This window comes from Trifolium pratense, linkage group LG5, assembly GCF_020283565.1.
Source record: "Trifolium pratense cultivar HEN17-A07 linkage group LG5, ARS_RC_1.1, whole genome shotgun sequence".
NCBI classification, from domain to species: Eukaryota; Viridiplantae; Streptophyta; class Magnoliopsida; order Fabales; family Fabaceae; genus Trifolium; species Trifolium pratense.
In genome coordinates this window covers 867,029-886,863 of record NC_060063.1, presented here as the reverse complement: position 1 = coordinate 886,863, position 19,835 = coordinate 867,029, and the positions used below count along the sequence as shown (strand labels likewise).

Below are 19,835 nucleotides of genomic sequence, written 5' to 3'. Positions count from 1 at the left end.
TAGCTATCCATCTAGGATTATCTTTCTTTTTTTATTGAAAGGAAAAAAAATTATTATAAAATGTATGAATTCATGTCCATGTGTTCATCACCCTATTCGTATCTTCATCATCATTTTTTTCCTTAAACCAAAATAATTTTTTTACTCAAATACACCTCAAAGTAGCTTGAATCTTTATTTTATGTACTATTTAATCCCTTTTTAAACTCAAAAATTAAAATACCCAAATTCTTAATAAACCCTAGACTTCTTCAATTCAATTTCCACTAAATAATTAAATAAAATAACAAATAAATACACAAACATAAAAACATAAACATAAAACAAAGATTCGAGGTGTATTTGAGTAAAAATTTATTTTGGTTTAAGGAAAAAAATGATGATGATGATGATGATGATGAAGATATGAATAGGATGATGAATACATTAATATGATTTCATAAATTTTCTGGATTTTTTTTTCCTTTCAATAAAAAAAATTAGAAAATAAGATAATCCTAGATGGATAGCCACATCAGCATTTTTGTGCGTGAAAATTACGAAAAGGACCAAAGTGTATGCGTTTTGAGAGATAAAAAACTAAAATGTTACAAACAAAAGATAAAGGTCCAAAGTGTTACAAAACAATAAGATAAAGGACATGCAGAAATCATCATTTGTTCAAAGGCTCAACAGGCACACCTCATCTTTTGTTGGACAAGATCAAGCTTTTCTCCTTTAGGTGGTTGAAGACGACGAGTATCACGTTAGCTTCGAACTACCATAGCTGGTGGTCTAGTCCATTGTTGTGTTTGAGCCTTGTATGATTTGATTGTGATTACATTTCTTTGACTCTATTGTAATCTTTTGTAGTTTACCTCGGTACGTCTTGTGTTAGGTAGTGTACCATTTTGGCTTCTTCAAAAAAAAAATGGAATTTTCTATACAATACAATGCATCCTACATTTTTAATTTTTTTCATGCCAAATTGGCATAGATGTTTACTTATTCATAATCCCAAGTTGAAAAATGTAATTTAATAGAGAGATGAGATAAAAAGTTCTTAACAAAAGAAAAAAAATGAGAAAAAGGTATATCTGATAGAATTTTTGAGACCGAAATATTATGATGGTTACTATAAAAAGTGCATTTTATATGATATTCCCTTCAGTTTTGCATATTATGAAATATTCTTGTAGTATTTAGTGAACTAAAATATAAGTGAATATATGTCAAAAAAATATAAGTGAATATAAGCAGAAGACAGAAAAAAAAAGAAAAACCCCTAAGCCAGAAAAGGAGAAATACATTCTAAGTTATAAGCTATGACCTACGAGCCATCAAAAGCAATATCTAAACGATATAATTTATGAAATTATAGCTCAGCAATTTACAAGCATCACAATAAAACAATCTTGAAGCTAAAAAAAAATTAAGTTAGATATCTATGAATGGCCAATGTAGAATAAGAAAATTGATGAAAGAAAAAATTGATCTTCCATGGACTAATGGTGGGGCCTGTATTCTTAATAACAGACCTTCACAGAGGAGGGAAGCATAAATAAAAAGGCTAATGGCAATGTTTTATTAATTACATTACAGAGAAGTTCTAGAAGGGGTATCTCTGCGAATTCTTCTAAGTTAGATTCTTTTCATAGTTCTTTTTCCATCTCCTGCTTAGTTTCTCCGTTTTCAGCTACAGCATCGCGAGGGACCACAGGTGTTGAAGTTGTGGCTATAGGTGGAACTACAGTTTTGGGATCGCCGTTGCTAGTAGCTTCCTGCTGATGTACTATGTCAGTACTTGAATTTCCAGTTTCCTTGTTGATTGGATGCTTTTGATTCTCTAATTCACTTCTAGCCAAGGAAGAACACTTTGTCTCTGAAATTGGGAGTAAAAATCAGCAATTTTTAACAATAAAGTGTAATGAGAAAATATGTCTAGCTACCCTGAAGTCTAGTCAGGGATAGGGATTCCCTGTATTTGGTGGCCGTTCAATAAAAGATTAGACAGTCCCGATTCAAGTTTGGTAATTTGACTTGATGCATTTTTATAACTGTCCAATTTTGATCGAACGGCCATGGATGTTCCCGACTACGTGAATGTGGGATCTCTTGACTGCAGGGAATCCAAATTCTTACCAATGACATAGCATAGCATGCAAAGCTGACTATCTGTACTGAGAGTCTGAGACTATCTTTGACATAATATTCAACAATGAACTACTAGTTAAAAGGATAATAACATCCAAACGAGTGTGTCCTGATTTTGGTGCTTTGGCCCTTCAATTTTTAGCATACTAAATTTAGCAATTGACCCCCTTAATAATTACAGTGTCTCAATAGGTTCAGTGTTCTCTTATTGTGAAATGTACAGTTTAGTGTTTACTGTTGAGCAGAAGCACTTGCAGAGGAACAATGGAACAAAATAGATTGGCAGTTGAAAAATTTAATGCTTGGAGATGGTAAGAAAGACAAACAAACTGATAGAAGCAGTTGTTGAGATGTTTTTCAAAGCTTAGGAGGTCAATTGCAAAAAATGGAAAGTTGACGGTAATTTTAACCAAAGCCACAATGATGATACAAAAGGATTTTATTTATGAATATTTCTAAAGGTAAAATTATAACTACTGGAGAGGAAAATATTACCATTTATTTCTCCCATAGTGATAACTCTATTGAGAAAATCTCTAAACTGTGTTAATACAATCCTTTCTTGCTCGCCATAGACCTCTGTCACTCCTTGTCCACTAGGAAATTGCGAAGATGTGTTGCAAGCATGGTTCATAGGCCGAATGGGAGAGGAAGCTCTCATGAACATTGTATCTTGCTCATCACACATCAAAGCTAAAGTCCCAGGAGACATTGGCCTCCCTTTTGGGACATCAGCACCATCTGAACAGGAATTACTTGGGCTGATCTTATCTGTTTGATTTGCACTCGAACAATCATCATCCATAGCCTTTTCAACATCAACGTCTTTTTGACTAGGCAATTGCTCTTGAGTTGAAGAAGCAAGGGAAGTTTCTGCCTGATCTTCTGTACGTTTTTCTGCTGAACTTTTCTGGTCTGTTCAAATTAAACCAAAAATTGATAAGAAAGAAAAAAATTCAAACAATGGAAGTGAAAAAGGTATTCTACCCTTGGTGTGATTTTAAGCTATTTGGTTTTCATTTTTACGATGTACTTTGATAGAGTCTAGAGCTGCGTAATTACGATAAAGTTTCATATGGCAAAGTTTAGATAACCCAACGGAAATTGAAAGACAAGTGATTGGCCCATTTATAATGCGCATACATTAAATACTAAATAGAAATAGTGAGCTTGTTTACAAAAACAGGAAAAGCGTGGGAAAATGACAAGTGCATAGGAAAAGACTCTCAAGAACAAAAGAATGGAAGAAAACACGATGGACATTTAAAACCAATAACACAATTGATGATTGGTGATTTTAGATGTCAATGTACCTGCAAGTGTCTTTGCAGCTTGTCCTGATACTAGCACCAGAACTGAACAAAGCTCTTTGAGGTGGTGTGGTTGCACAATGTCTGCTAAAAGAGACCTTAAAAAATAATCAAGTAAGCAACTAAGTTGAGTAAATTTACTTTCATTTCATATATATAACCAATGACGAATATTACCTATACTTTAATTTTTGTGGACTTTGACCTAATGTTGCATTTGCAACTCGAGCATTTGGGACAGGTGACAATGATGAGGATGCTGCTGCTGGACCTTTAACATGGTTTACCTGACAAACATTCAAAAAAATTAAAAATATATCATGACGATAGTGTACATAAGTTGAGTAACAAAAGACGCTCATGAATCCTGACAGTATTCACCATAATCTGCAGCTAGCATTCATCATGGTATTGAAAATAACGCTTTGGCTTCAGACTTTAATTTGTTAATACCTTAGAATTTAAATTAACAAGTTGACATATCTACTGGACCCAAGTTCAATTTATAAAAACTTAATTCAATGCATCTTTGATACTAAATGATAATCATGTCTCATATGACTAAAATTTGCTATGTCGACTGGTTTGAATGTTAACCAATACCTATGTTTAAATAAACCCCTGTAACAAACATTCAAAAAAATTAAAAATATATCATGACGATAGTGTACATAAGTTGAGTAACAAAAGACGCTCATGAATCCTGACAGTATTCACCATAATCTGCAGCTAGCATTCATCATGGTATTGAAAATAACGCTTTGGCTTCAGACTTTAATTTGTTAATACCTTAGAATTTAAATTAACAAGTTGACATATCTACTGGACCCAAGTTCAATTTATAAAAACTTAATTCAATGAATCTTTGATACTAAATGATAATCATGTCTCATATGACTAAAATTTGCTATGTCGACTGGTTTGAATGTTAACCAATACCTATGTTTAAATAAACCCCTGTACCAGTATGACTTGTGCAATGAGCAGGTTTTACCTGTTGTCCCGACTTGCTAATTGATGGATCCTTGGATGTAGGCCACAAGAAGAGTTCCTGACCTTTTCTTTTCTTTGATACTGGAGGTGATGAATAGCCGTAGGAACCAATAGCTCCAGTTATGGCAGCATTTGCCGCTTGCTGAATATATGTGTTGTTATTTTGATCTCCATGAAACAAAGCCTGTCTCTCTTCACTTCCCTCAAAGTTCTTGCAGTCCATGCATCTACAATTCTCAGAACAAAGAACGTTGGCTTGGAAGCATTCACAGTACTTCTTAAGACAGCCAGATTTTTTACAATGGCACCCCTTGTTATGTTTTATTAATACTAAACCTTCCCCAGTCTCCTCCTACATTTATTTTCAAATTGTCACAGTCAGCAAAAAAATATAGTATGTGATACCAAAAATAATAAGATCCAGCCGATTCAGAAAATAAAATCAGGAATCGTCCAAATTCTTGTGAAGATATAAATTGTTGTATTGGAATGTGAAACAAAAAAACCAGTACTGGCACAATTTACTTCTGATTATATTTTAGCATTATTGACTTTCTACCCTTAAGTTTCTAAAAGAAAGCAAACATAAATAAGTAAACAAAGATCAAAATGAATTGGTTTCATTAAGTTATTTTACAAGGAAATTATTTTCAGAAATTTGCAAGAATATAGTTCAACATATTGAGGGGAATGGACCAACAACAGCCAATGCATCCAATAAAAATATTTAATATCAAGAAAACTTGTTTCTAGAAAATTGATTTTCAGCCGCAACTCATAAGTAGAATGTGTAATTCCATAACTATCAATTATGGAATGGCGGCGCACTTAATTTAAAAGAAAGCTTTCTACTGTTGGAAAAAATCACATTGAAAAAGTGACCTCCTATCATATCGACAAAAATTCCTTTACTTTTGCATAATATCCCAGGATGAAAAGGAATAAATATTAAAGATAATAGGAGCAATGTCTTGTATTATTAGCACAAAAGTCATAAAAATAAAAATAAACGTTATACGCTCAATAAAAGAACAATCAAGACTTTTTGGAATCAAAATAAGCACTATATTCTAAACCGATCTCCATCATACTGAATAAAATATGTTATACTACCTATCACAAAAAGTTAGACCTACTTACCCTGCTATCTCGTGCTCCTTGAGGGCTACTTGCAATTTTGGGCCTAAATGCATTTGGATTACGCTCTAAAGTAGCTTCAACAGCCTCTCGTCTAGCAGCTTCGTTATCAACATTGTTGAAACAATTGACACAATTGCAACCGTCACAATATATTCCCGATGCAAAACATTCACAATATCTACAAAAAATATTTTGAAAGTCAACTTCATGTAGGATTTTATAGCAGCTAGTATGTTATACTGAAGAATGGCCTCTACCAAAGGAAAGGGATAAAACAATTCAAGATAGTAAGTTTTGACCAAAGGTAAAAATATTTTTCATGATAATTCAGATAAAATGGAGCTTTACTTTGGTAATGGGAATCCATCGACTATGCATTAAAACTACCTATAATACATATTATATAAAAAATATATCGCTGAAGACAATAAAAATTTCCCCGAATTGTTTCTGGGTCAGGTGTGTTTTTTTTTTCACATTCCCAACTATTTCCATTTTCCTTGCCAATTCAGGATAGTTCAATATCGTTGAATCAGAAAGCTAATCCCCTCCCCACAAAAAATTAAATGTGGATAGTCATGTCAGTGCAGGCAACTGACTGCCACATGCTCAAGCTCACCCAAGTAGTTTACTGTACCCTATTTGCTGAGTTAATAGGTTTCTACTTTAGATCTTCCACTGTGAATTTAATTTTTATGGGTCATCTATTAATCAAGGGAAAATATCAAAAGCCAAGAAAGAAAGGGAATGAAACACAACCGCACAAAATAAAAGGAAAGAAAAGCAAAATAAGAAATCCTTTGATATAAGGCAACTTGACTAATGATAAAGAACTAAAATCACTAAATTAAAATCAGTAAACAACAAAAAATTAACAATCAAAAATTTGATAGGTGAGGAAATTCCTTGGGGGCAACAATGTCCTACAAAACTCCTATCATGAAAAGGTTGAGGGAAGATTTGTACACACTGTGGGTCCATTTTATAGATAAACAACACTCCAAACAACAGAAACCTGTTGCAGTATACTTCAAAGAGCAACAACAGTATATATACTCGTACAAAATTGTGATAACTATGCTAGCTTATGGTATGCACATGTGAGAACGTATGCTAGCTTATGGTATGCACACACATATGCTGATATGTGCTTATTGTCTCGATACACCATTCAAAGAAATACACACACAAAGAAAGGGAGAGAAAGAGATAGAGAGGAACAAATTTTCTTACAGTTTTAAGCATTTAGAGTGTTTACAGTTGCATTGCTTTTGCTTCTTTGGAGTACCTTCTTTCATATCAAAGTTAGGTCTTGATTTTGGTTTGGGAGATTCCGGTTTCCTGGAAAATTAAAGGTCAGTTAATTGAAGATCAATAATAGTTGTTTGATCATTTACATGAAGATATTTGCAAGAAGCCACGGTCAAAGTGGATATATGAATGACAAAACATAAAGACAAAAACATAGATACTAATATCACATCATAGTTATCATGTCTCAGAAAATCAAAACTTCAGAATTATGGATCATCAGGAAATCAACTCTTCTATCAAGAACTTCTCTTGATTTGTCTCTCGCATGTCCAAACCATATTATGCATAAATTTATCATATTCTCTTAAATGCGCATCACTCAACCAAACTTTACCTTTAATACATTTAATCGTAAATTTGTAATCTTATCTGTAACAGTAACCCTATGCTCTTGTTGACCCTTCATTGCAAACTTTAAAAAATCATAATCATAAAGTGTCGCTAGTCTAATTCCTTTGTACCCAAATTCCCTACGGTCAAAATTCCTTCCGATCACCACAATCAATCAATCTAAGTCGTTAAAAAGATTTTAACCAGCTCACTTTGGGACTTCAGTAAATTTGGAATTTCAACCGTCTAATCTAGGTCAATGTTCGAGATAACTAACTACAGTTACTGATTACCGCTAAACATCCGTTTCCTAAATTCCAAACACTTATTAATCACATCCCACAACATATTAAAATTTCAAACATGAATGGAAACTAGTCAAATTACAGCTAAAAACTTCATAAAAATGTGTATGCAATTAAAGCCTACATTCTTAACATTCCTATCTATAATCTACAGTGTCATATACGAAAACAAATTTAAACTCCCGCCATCTTCGATTTCCACGTCAAGAACACAATACATTACAACATACCAACAAAACCAAACATAACAAAGAATTGAAATTGAAATTGAAATCAACCAAACAAATAAATCCTGAAATTTCAAGAACATCAAATTTCATCAAACAGATATTTCATAACAAAATTCAAAATTGTATAGAATTTAATACAAACAAACAAACTCACCCAACCCTCACAGAACAGTGTTGAAGTCCTATCATCGGCTGCGGAGGCGGCAAAGGCGAACCAGCCACTGGTTTCTGCGTCATTACAGTCATCGGTTGCAACAGCTGCTGTGGTGGTTTCGATTGTTCCGTCATAGTATTAAAATCAAGCTGCCTCACTATCTTCTTCGCCGGTGCATCCGACCACGCCGTTGTAGCAGCCGCCGCCGTTGGTGAAACAGCCACAACAAACTCTGGCGGAACAACATTCTTTGAACCACTTTCTCCTCCTTCACCTTCCTCCATCAAACCACACAATCACAATTGAAACACACAATTTCGAAAATCAAAAAAATATTAAAAAAAAAATTCAAAAAATTAAAATTAGCTCGAATTGGATGATGTTTTAGAAAGTGAAAAACATAACATCAATTTCAAAGCTGAGAATTTTAATTTTGAAAATAAAAAATAAAAAAAATTGTTTGAAATTTTAAATTTGAAATTCAAAATAAGAAAAAGTGATGAATTGTGATTTGGATCGAAAATTGGTGATGTGATGAAATGAGAGAGAGGATTTTAGAGAGAGTGTACGAAGGTTTTTAGAGAAAGAGAGAGAGAAAGCGAATTGCAGAGGGAAAGGGTTGCGAGGAAGAAGAAGGTAACGCAACAACACTACTACTCCCTCTCTCTTACAAGGTTTTGAAAATTCAATTTTTTGATTTGATTTGTGAATATTTTGACGGTTGGATTTTGATCTCAGGTTTATTGGACGGTGGATTCAGAGGGAACTTTTGGACGGTTGTGATTTGTAGAAGTGTTTATTTTTTTACCAAATTTAAAAGATCTTTATTTAATTTTTGGACTTGTTTGTTTAATGGATCCTTATTAATATTATGACCTAATGATTTGTTTAGTTTTTTTTTTTTTACTCAAAGTTTTAAAAAATAACACTCCCAAGTCCTAATTATATTTATATTTCTAATCTCCAAGATAAAATATAAAAAAAATAGGCATTAATGTACTTTTGATCCCCTATTTTGAATAACCCGAACTTTTGATCCTCCTATTTTAAAAGTCAACTTTTTGATTTCCTATTTTGAAAAATCTTAACTTTTGATCCCCCTATTTTAAAAGCCAATTTTTTTATCCCTTATTTTTAAAAACCTGAAGTTTTGATCCCCTATTTTAGATTTTTCTGAATTTTAATCCCCGAACTCAATTTGGTCAAATTTTTCCTGATGTGTCAAACTTATATTATTGACATGGCAGTGTCCATTATGACAAAACGTTTTCATGTCTTTAATATTTTTACATCAAATATTTTAAAAGTATTAAACAATAAAATAATTAATTAATACTAATTTAAAAAAAAACAGTAAAATTAACTTCTATACATATATAATAAAAAATCAGTAAATTATCCAAAAAAAAGTTAACAATTGAGAACAATGTCAATGAAAGATTAAGAGCAAAGACGAAGGATGTTAACACGAGCGTGATTATTTGTGTTTCTGATTTCTTACGGTGTCATGATTTGAGAACCGGCGTTTGCTTTTCTGAGTTCTTTGAGTAATTTAATGATTTTTAGTTATATAATAATGTAAAGAGCTTTATTTTAGTTATTATTATATAATGTAAAAATGTTTATTTTATTATTTTTTAATTATCATTAATTATTTTATTATTTTTAAAATATTTGATTTAAAAAAAATAATGACGTGGACTAAAATCTTACCAAATTGTGTTGGGGGACTAAAATTCATAAAAATCTAAAATAGGGGGATTAAAACTTCATAATAAGCATGAGAGTTGATGTGAGTTTAGCTCAGTTGGCAGGGACACCATATTATACAGGTAGAGGTCTACAAATAATATGATAAAATCAAAGTGACCAGAATACTTATGACTTCAAATCTACATCGTTGACGAACTTAATCACCATGTGAATCAATAGTTGATCGAAGTTGATCAGTCAATCTGAATCAAATAATGTCGCCTAAGACGACAAAATCACAAAAAAAAAATCTATGTGAAAACCACTCATTTTGATTAAAGCAGACGAAAAAAGATGCACAAAGGTAATATGAAGAGAAACTTAGAGAGAATGAAGAGTTTATCTCTATAAAAAATTAGTGTCAACTTTAAATTGTTTAGTTATGTATCCACATTAATCGGGTTATGTATATTTTTTTAGTGCAAACATATACTACTACTAAATACGTGGGTCGCGTTACGTTGGACTATTTTTGGGTTTCGTAAAAAACATTAGCAGTTCAAAACAGTTGAAAATTGCTTTTATGGCCCCATGTTTATTTCGAGGCCCCCCATTTTGGCCATGTTGCCCTTATAAAGAGTTTAGAATCTGCTATACAAACTCACCTAATTTTGTATTGTAGGATACAAAATGTTGCACAAGACCTAATGTTGGATTGTTAGCCAAATTTTGAGTAAAACACATGGTTTCGTTACGCAGGTTACAAAGTGTGACTGTTTTGAAAAAAATTTAGCATTTCGTTAATTACGAAATAAAATCATTGAGTTTCGTAATGCACGTTACGAAGTATGCGTAATATGCGTATATAGGCCTAGGGCGATTTTGGGACGATTGGAAGGCTTCAAAGCAACGTTTCTTCACCAAAAGAGGGATCCCACACTCATTTGGAGTCACACAACACATAATTTATGCTTTATATCGTTTTTTTTTTAAGTTTTCATGGAATTGCTGCCGTTTTGCGTTTTGGTAGTTACGCTACGAAGTGACTATGGTAGTTATGTTACGAAATGGTGTTAACTGACGCCTGTTATAAATTTTTCTCATGGAATACAATCCACACGTCAGGTATGGGTCCTGTAAATGGCAGACATAATAAAGAAACCAAATGGAATAGGTCCTCTAAATTTCCAACACAAACCCTTGTTCCAGTAGCGATTCAGGGAGACGAATAGCGGGGCTTGAATGAAACTGATTGATTGAGATCATTGTTCGTCGTTCTCGATCGCGATTGAAACCCTAAAAACCGCCCTTCACATCCACAAAAACCTAGTTTTCTTCAAACTAATAAAGTGTTGGGGTTTTACTGGTATAACACGCCTAGGATATGAAAGCAGACGTCTTCATTTCGTAGAATACGAAACCTAGCGTATTCGTTTCGTAAAATACGAAGTTTAGAGTTTTCGTTTTGTAGGGTACGAAGGGTAGTCTTTTATTGGTTTTTGCAAGCTTTTCTTTGAAGTTGTAGCCATAAGATACGAAGTATAGCGGGTTCGTATCCTAGAATACGAAATTTATGCAGGTTCGTATTGTAGGAACCAAACGCAACTAGTCCCAAAATTTGGGGTATTTTGGAATTTTTTGGGGGTTAAAAAGCAACATGGGGGCCTAAAAAGCAATTTTCAAAACAGTTTGAAGTGTATCTTCTGATCTTAATACTAAGGAATTTCTGGACTTGTTTGCATCGTGGATCCTTGTGACCCGATTTGTTTAGTTATGTTTCCACATTAACTGGTGTATTCTTTATTTTATTTTTTTGTGCAAACCCACTACCAAGTATGTGTGTCAAGTGGGTCCAAATGTCATTTATACACCCCAAAATATTTAAAAACTTTGGTAATGGAAGAAATGGAAAACATAAAAAATGGAGAGGATTTCAACTCGATTTTGAGAATGTAGGGGGAGGAGAAATTTCCATGATATTTAACCAAATCAAATTTAGAGAGTCGCTTCTCCCCCAACACCCTATGTTTTCGGGGTGTAAGCGGATAAAAAAATGATTAAACCGGCAAATCAAATCTAACCAAATCAGATTGAAAAATGACCGATCTAGTTCAATTCGGATAAAAAAACTAAACCAAACCGAAGAAAACTGAACTGGTTTTGTTCGGTTTTCACGTTTCAATTTTAGAAACCGATGAATAAAATCAAACCTCTAACTAATACTATTTTTTATAAATCTTAGATGAAATAATATGGTTTGTTGTATAACAATTTATGGAAATAGATTTTTTTACCAGGAAAATGAATTATGTTAGTTTATTTGATTTTGTATTACAAAATACTAAACCAAACCAAACCCGGATTAGTAAATAGATGTAGGTCAATTTTTTTTCCCCCTTTGTTCAGTTTGAATCCAAAACCTTCAATTCTTTTAACTCTTAACTTAAACCACTTGAGCTACCTACCCACCGTGGAATGTTTAAATTTTTAAAAATAAGATGAAATAAATATGAATTTTAAAAATTTCGAAAGATCAAGATAAAATAACAAAAATCTCGATCTTGAAAATAAATTTTGAGCTTTTTTTTGGATGAACTTTTTATAATGTTTTAAATATATCAAAATAATGTGTCAAAAAAAAAATCAAAATAATCATTCCAAAATACCTTTTTTTTACATGAAAACTTCTCATTCATTGAAAAGAAAGATAATTACAAATGATAGAAGCAGCTATAGTTCCTACATTTCTAGCCAAACCTACAAGGCCATGAGCTACTCTATTTTTGCCTCTTTTAACAATAACCTAAACACATTTTAGGTTAATTAAACTAGACAATAAAGACATACAATCATCAACAATGAAGTAAATTTCCACAAGAGATAAAACTCTATAAACAAATTTTACCAACTAGCTCAGAATCCATTTCCACCAGTGTTCTGCAAATTTAGCACTTTAATCCACTTAAGACACCATCTCAGTCCCATTGTTTCAGCCACTAAAGGTGAGGTTTTGAGTTTTCTCTCAAAGTGGCTGCAGCATTCTCTTTACCTTCAAAATTACACGCAACCAGTCCCCAGCACATAAAACTCTCATCAAAACAGCCTGTATCTATGTTTATCTTTGTGTAGTCCTTGACACGAGGTTCCAAGGGAACTGAATCAGTGTATAGAAATTAATAAGCTCATGTGTTACTGGCATTTTGTGGCGACAGGTGGCTGCGGCTAGGTCATTGTTCCATTTTGACGTGCCCTTTTTGATTGACTTGAAATGTGTGGCATCAAGGATAGTTTCGACAATTTCTTTCACTTAGAACTTGGGAACCAACCACCAAAATATCCTTGCAATCATGATATTTAGTGTTATGTCTCTATTTTTTTTCTATATGAATGAGCTATGACCTCCCTCGAGTGGAATTTTCGGCTTAAATTCCACATGTACCATCAAGCAAGGGCAATGCCTGAATTTGACACTCTGAAAAATGAAGATTGTATAGTCAGTTAGTCAGATTCCAAATGACAAGTGCTAAGCTCAAAGAAAAAACAAATACAAATAGAAAGAACTAAATTATTAGAGAGGATGTGATCAGATTATTTGGTTACAATAATTATGAGTATTCAGAGTGCAACATTTATAACCTATTCCTCTAGCAGATGAATTTGGACAATTTACAAAAAAGGCGAGCAAGTAGCTATGATAGTAAGGTCCTATTTGGATAAACACCTTAATTAAATGCTTCTAGCTTATAGCATAAGCGATTATCATATAAGTTTTTATGTATAAGTTATTTCTATAACGAAAAATCAAATCAAATTGTTTTCATATAAGCTATAATTTGTTTTCACAAGTTATCCTTGAAAACTTAATGAAAATACACTGAAAACAAGTTAGTTATAGACATGTCATAAGTTGTCTTCGTAACTCTCACAAACAATTTCATAGGTGCTTATGTCAGTAGATAAGCATTAATAAGTAATTTCAAACAAGTCCTAAGAGATTAACTTACTGGAATGCTTATTAATTTTCCTTGTTGATTGATCAGAACAGGCAAGCTTCTCCTTGCAGCAACTGGGATAGATTTTAACAAAACTAGAGCCTTTGTTGCTGATACGCTGGCATAGTTCAAATATGGAACTGTTTTCTCTATCATCTGCGTGTTTCCATTTGCCGACATAACCTCATATTCTGTGAAGTTTCCGGAAAGAGGATACTTGGATAATTCGGCAAGATACAGCCAATCAGATTCAATCATGTACCGCACTTCAAGAACGTTATCATGATGAACTACACATGACGAGCAATAAAAGTTCTGGGCGTCCTCGCTAAAATCTATGTCATAATCAACTAAATCAGAAACTACGTCTCTATCCATTTTATCATTCAACTTCCATGTTAGAATGAATCGATCCATGAAGTAACAGCACTGCCCTGGCTGAAGCAATTTGCCAAAAGTGGTAGAGATTTCAACTTTCTGCTTTGATGCTAGGTCAGAAATGGCTCCAACTTTAGATCTGAAGCGATCTGTTTCTTGCTTCTGCAGTACGAGAATGCTACTGTAGGTTGATTCGCTGATTATGTTTAGTCTTTTAGCTTCGTCAAGAACAGACTCAGGATTCACATCCAAAAAGTGGACATTTGATGCATCTTGAACAAAATGATTTGGATATGATTTTTCATCCTCGACAATCTTTCCCAACTCATCGGCAACACAATACTCTTGTTGTCTGAAAGAGTGTGTCTCGAAAAATTCCATCTTTAAAGATGAAGCAAAGTCAACAGAACAGCAAACCAGTACTCTGGACCCTCTAGAACCAGGTTCCGGACAAAGGTAACAACCCGCGGCAGTGATCGACTTCTACAGCATAATTGGGGGAAAAAAGACTGGTAAAAAAATTGAAATTAATCAAATATTTATAGCTAAAATGCTGATGTGTCAACTAAAAAGAAAAGTAAAAGAATCAGCATAGTCCGAGACAATCTCTTTCAAACTATGAAACACTGACACAGACTTCTATCTAAGGTGATTAAATGAAGTAACATGTGCCGGACACGCCTTCAATCCAAAGTGACGGAGCTATATAACTTTCAGACTTCTATGCAGCAAAGACGATGTGTGATCCAATTTTATGTTGTAAGTACCAAATCAATCTCAAGAAAGCATAATTACCTTGCATGGAAAAGTACGTAAGTAGTCCATTAGCAATTTCAAAGCACTACCTCTTATTTGCTTTTGTCTTTGTGAAACAAACTGCAACAATAAAAGTTTGAACACTATTATGACTAAAGAGAATGCATATAAATAAAGGTTCAAACGAAAAATTATTCATGTATAAGATCAGAAGTACCTGCAAGACTACGGAAAGAAATTTCATCAAGCATATGTCCTCGATTTTCAAATCACAGAGAATCTGTAAATCAATAACGGCGTATCCATGCTGCAAATATAACCATATATCGCAGAAATAAAGGACACAGCCACACAGGTATTATTTTGAGCAACATTAACAGAGAATTATCTATGCGAAACTCAACATCAAGTATTAATCAAATAGGCAATGGGTAGAATAAGTAGTTAAATCATACTCACATCATTAATAACCACAGAATGATGTATCAGGTTATGGCAAACTTGATCAACATATGCACGTGTTTTTCGACATGCAGAAATCACTCTCTGGAGTTCAGACTTGAATGCTGCAGAAAATGTAAGAAACCATCATTAGAATAAGAATGTTGGCGCCTGGAAGAAATAAATGATTACTTAAAATACTATTAACGGAATCATAATACTCGTAATCACAACTTACAAGATGACAAGGGATTAAGTGCCATCCGTATCCTATTACGTGTGAATAACGGACTTTGATTTGTTGGGTCTTCTACCCACTCTTCAGTACCTCCTTGGCATATCTGCGAGGATAAAGACAAATGATTGAAATTATCAATTACACATTCCAATGGGAGAAGGGAAAATATGAGCATTGCATAAATAAACAAGTAATGTCAATCACGGATCACAAAAGATAGTAGTTTGTTCAAATTCTGTTACGCTACAGTGCTATAGCGCCAGTGCGCCGCTATTTGACAATACTTTCTACTAAATAGTGTGTCGCCGAACAATTGTGATTTGTTCAAATTCCACTACACTAGCTTGCTATTTGACTGCACGAAAATAAACAAATATCAAGTACCAACCTTGTACATGTCTTCCTTTGAAAAATCCAGAAGAGGCCGCACAAGAAGGATGCCTTGATTTTCCGGAACTTCACAGTAGGAACGTGTTTGCATAGGGAAAATCTGGGAGGTGAAAGGTGTGCCTGCAAGTCCAAGCACACCACTATTTCGAGAAAGCCTTAAAATAAATAACTCAGCCTGCATCATTTCTCAGCAACAATTACATGTCTTAACATCTTGAACAAGCATTTTATCTTGCAATCAACTTATGGGATAACAAAAACGCAACATTTAGTCCCTTTAAAAAATTCAATATTTTTAACTCATCCAGTTCAAAAACTCATCCACATAACAGATGCAACTCATCAAAATAATACGAAGTAATGAAAAATAGATATTGAACATAAAAGTATTGCCAATTAAACCTGGTCATCCGCATGATGTGCAATAAACAACACTCCAATCTGGTGTTTGGCACAAACATCATGAAAGACTTGATACCTAAAGTTCAAAATCAAAATCCACAATTAGCACACCTTATCAAAATTCCTAGCACAAACAACTAATGACCTGTTTACTTCCATATTTTATGTTTTCATTTTTACTTCAACTAATAAGCATAAGAGGATATAGATCTAATATTTTCTTCACCATTTTCTTTTACAATTTTCGAAAAAACACTATTTTCGTTGTTTCTGAAAATGCAATTTTCCTAGTTTGTCTTTCAGCTCTCTCTATCACAATTGTTCATGACATAAATCTTCCATCTCCTTATTAGCAATTTAAAACAAACATAAATGTTAGAAAATGAAAACTGAAAAATGTTTTTAGTAAGTAAACATGGACTAATATTTAATTGGGTCTTGCTAACGAGTGCCCCCGGGGCACTCTTTAAGCATTACATTTAAAGAAACTTTTTATTCAAAAAGTTAAACACTACAATTTCCAATGCGTTGAATTTACGCATTCCGATAAAAATTCTATAAAAAGCTTACTATTTAAGGACTTAAATAGTGCCCCGGGGGCACTATTTAGCATTTGCCTATTTAATTAACACGACACTTAGGTATAATAACCTCTTTTCACGAGCAGCTTCTTGCAATTGACCCTGCTTTGGCTTGCCACTTGGCCAATCACAGCTGGTAATCTCACATCTGATTCCTGTATATCAGCAAAGTTCTTAAGTTTGAACAAGTTCAAGTACTCAAATGACATATTCAAACTACACAATCACGGATAAAGCAGACAATTATGGACCAACCCATTTCAGAAACACGTTTACAAACAACATTGGCCTCCTCTTTGCTCTCTGCACGTAGTCCATGATCAACGATTATCGCCAACAGACCGTCAATGAAACCACTACTGTCAGTGCCAACAGAGTTAACACCAGTAGTTTTCCATCCAGCAGTTAAAACACAGAGTGCCATACTGTCAGGGCCACCAGAGACTCCCAAAGCTGATGGGAAAAGAAGCATGATAACATCAAATGGTCAATAAACAATGCAAAGAAAAAAAAAAAGGTTATTTGCATCACTGGCAAATGGACTAAGCAAAATAATATGTAAAATGGATTTTGACCGAAAGTGAGTTAAATTTAAAGAAATTTATGTTTGGATACATTCATGTAAAAGTGCATTGAACAACAAATTCAAAGCTAAGTTCAATTGTAGAAGCCAAAAGCTACAATTTCTAACTTTTTAAGTTAGGATCAATTTTAGCTCCTCCAAAAGTAAAACCAAACATCAATTCCAAACATGTACTAAGCAACTTGTCTAGCACTAAAGTTGCTGCTATAAGCTTGGATTCTAACAAAAGCTACAGATATAACAAAAAGGGCACACTCCAAATTGCACAAATAGCAAAAATTTCTCAAAGAGAAAAAAGATTAAACACTACGTTTATACTTGTTCCGATTGCTATTTGAGCTTATTTACTGGCATAAATTCTTGCAACTTGTGAAAACTTACGGAAACAACTTCAAACCTATGTTTACACCGTTTGACTCAATTTTATCTTTTATTATAGAAACAAATTATACATAAGAACTTATATGATAAGTGTTTATACTATTAGCACTTAATTAAGTTGTTTATCCAAACATGTCTAAATTAATAACTTTTTCAAAATATCTCAATGTGCATAATGTTTCTTCCTCCCTATTTCTGGCAGAGTAATAATTTTAGGATTTAGGGCCCCGTTTGGATTCGGCTCAATTTTGAGCATATGAAAATATCTTGTGTAAATAAATAAACTTTTATGTTGATTCATAAGTTTTCACCGACAAAAATTGTATCTTTATAAGTTGTTTTCTCATAAACTACCTTGAAAAACTTATAATAATACATAATAACTTATTTATTTGCATAACTTGTTTCGTATAAGCTCAAAAATAAGTCAATCCAAATGGGCCCTTAATTTGTATACATTGACGGTGTAAAACTTTTTTATACATGCATCATTGTTTAAATATTTGTGGAGATATTTTAGAAACTAACCAATAAAAGTGGCACTATATTGTCTCTGTGATATTGCATGTAATATGCATCATACTCTGGCACTATGATGTTATTTGATTGGATGCACGCATAGGAAAACAGTTTTACAATAATCTCATAATTTTACTGAACCTCATATTGATTTGTAGCACAAACAACATATATAACCAAAAGGGCACACACCAAATTGCACAAAAACAAAATTCTTCAAAAAAAGATTAATTTTTTTCTTTATGTAAGCAATAAGCATAAAGAAACAAGAGTGATAGAAAGAGAAACTAACTAACTAACCAATTCTATGGTGAGGTTTGATTCCAGCCATATCCATTCTGTTTGAAAATGCTTGTCTGTATTTGGACATATCGATTGAGCATTGTTGAGAAGAACAACAAACGGAGAAGCAGCAACATGATAATGGAATTGAGGAAGATTTTGGAAGATAGTGATGATGATGATGCAGGTGAGAAAAGGGTGAAAACTTGAAACTTTTTAATGGGGTTTTGGAGAAAGAAGTGAATAGAGAATTTGCAGTGAGTGTTGTTGATGATGATAGGATTAAACCTCGCGCCATAAAGAGTGAATTTTTTTTGAAGTGAGATTAGAAAGAGTGAACATAAAGAGCGAAGCCTTTCTGCAACATCAACGCCGCCGTGAAAACAGCAATCTCGCCCTCCGCCGCCGTGCGAACGTGCGTGGCCACCGGTGATGAAAGGTCGTATCGGATTGACTAGAGCGAGCGAGTTCATAGCATAAAAAAAAAATATTTAAGGGCTTAAAGAAGTTTTTCATTTAAGGAAATGTTTTATTTAAAAAGTTAAACAGTACAATTTCCAATGCGTTGACTTTATGCATTCTGATAAAAATTCTATAAAAAATTTATTATTTAAGGGCTTAAAGAGTATCCTGGGACACTATTTAGCATTTGCCTAAAAAAATTGGTAATGATATATGATGATAGATAATATAAACAACATATTTTGGACAACAATTTGATAACAAGGGTAATTTTGTAACTGCACCAGCATACAAAAGTCAATTTTTGTATCTGACTGACTATAGTAAAAAAAAGCAAAAGTAAGTGAAAAAATATTACTCCATCCAGTCCTTAATATAAGAGAGACTTTACTTTTTAGATTCATTGAAAATCTAATGTAACTAGATCATAATATGGACTGGATACATTAGATTCTCAATGAATTTAAAAATATTTTTAATAAAAAAAATAAATAAATAAGTCAATCTGAAGAGAACATAGATTAAGGACTAGAGGGAGTATATTTAACTCATGTTGTCAAATTATCGTAAAAAAAAAATGATGTTGATATATCATTACTCTAAAAAAGTAGATGTGTCACACGACAAATAAATAAGAGTTTAATTGTTGTACACTGTCTGTGTAAATTTTTTTTTTACATATGCATCCAATGATATGTTGTCATATCATTTAATGAAATTGGCACATCATTTGTTTTTAAACACAACACATGATGTGTTGGTATATTACTAGACGCATTTGTAAAATAACTTTACACTGACAATGTATATAAATTTGACAACATGAGTT

General features: G+C 33.1%; 2 protein-coding genes across 3 annotated transcripts; both read right to left on the bottom strand.

Moving 5' to 3' along the window:
- Positions 1 to 1,319: 1,319 nt before the first annotated feature.
- On the bottom strand, positions 1,320 to 8,620 carry LOC123885485 (protein tesmin/TSO1-like CXC 5). The gene is made up of 8 exons (XM_045934770.1): positions 7,910 to 8,620; positions 6,810 to 6,917; positions 5,577 to 5,754; positions 4,438 to 4,788; positions 3,621 to 3,730; positions 3,447 to 3,541; positions 2,629 to 3,048; positions 1,320 to 1,861 (listed from the first exon to the last, which is right to left on the bottom strand). Exons 1-8 carry the CDS (start codon positions 8,191 to 8,193, stop codon positions 1,632 to 1,634), a joined length of 1,776 nt encoding a protein of 591 aa, XP_045790726.1. The 5' UTR covers positions 8,194 to 8,620; the 3' UTR covers positions 1,320 to 1,631.
- Positions 8,621 to 12,256: 3,636 nt separating this feature from the next.
- On the bottom strand, positions 12,257 to 19,058 carry LOC123884783. Of its 2 annotated transcripts, none has more exons than XM_045933996.1 (11): positions 18,563 to 19,058; positions 17,035 to 17,232; positions 16,850 to 16,934; positions 16,199 to 16,274; positions 15,795 to 15,971; positions 15,407 to 15,509; positions 15,187 to 15,293; positions 14,945 to 15,034; positions 14,767 to 14,847; positions 13,606 to 14,454; positions 12,257 to 13,073 (listed from the first exon to the last, which is right to left on the bottom strand). In XM_045933996.1, the coding sequence occupies exons 1-11, from the start codon at positions 18,840 to 18,842 to the stop codon at positions 12,981 to 12,983; spliced, it is 2,139 nt and encodes a 712-aa protein (XP_045789952.1). In that variant the 5' UTR covers positions 18,843 to 19,058; the 3' UTR covers positions 12,257 to 12,980. The 2 variants fall into 2 exon arrangements, with proteins under 2 accessions (XP_045789952.1, XP_045789953.1); XM_045933997.1 differs by having other exon boundaries at positions 13,606 to 14,451; positions 18,563 to 19,016.
- Positions 19,059 to 19,835: the final 777 nt, after the last annotated feature.

What these genes read in the sequence shown, in the direction of transcription:
- LOC123885485 (XM_045934770.1), bottom strand. Translation starts at nt 8,193, where the DNA reads ATGGAGGAAGGTGAAGGAGGAGAAAGTGGTTCAAAGAATGTTGTTCCG. An exon ending in CACTCTAAATGCTTAAAACT is followed by an intron (nt 5,755 to 6,809) that starts GTAAGAAAATTT and finishes TATTTTTTGTAG; the next exon opens with ATATTGTGAATGTTTTGCAT. An exon ending in AGCTGCAAAGACACTTGCAG is followed by an intron (nt 3,049 to 3,446) that starts GTACATTGACAT and finishes TAATTTGAACAG; the next exon opens with ACCAGAAAAGTTCAGCAGAA.
- LOC123884783 (XM_045933996.1), bottom strand. Translation starts at nt 18,842, where the DNA reads ATGGCGCGAGGTTTAATCCTATCATCATCAACAACACTCACTGCAAAT. An exon ending in CAAAGGAAGACATGTACAAG is followed by an intron (nt 15,510 to 15,794) that starts GTTGGTACTTGA and finishes TTATCCTCGCAG; the next exon opens with ATATGCCAAGGAGGTACTGA. An exon ending in ACTTAATCCCTTGTCATCTT is followed by an intron (nt 15,294 to 15,406) that starts GTAAGTTGTGAT and finishes CATTTTCTGCAG; the next exon opens with CATTCAAGTCTGAACTCCAG.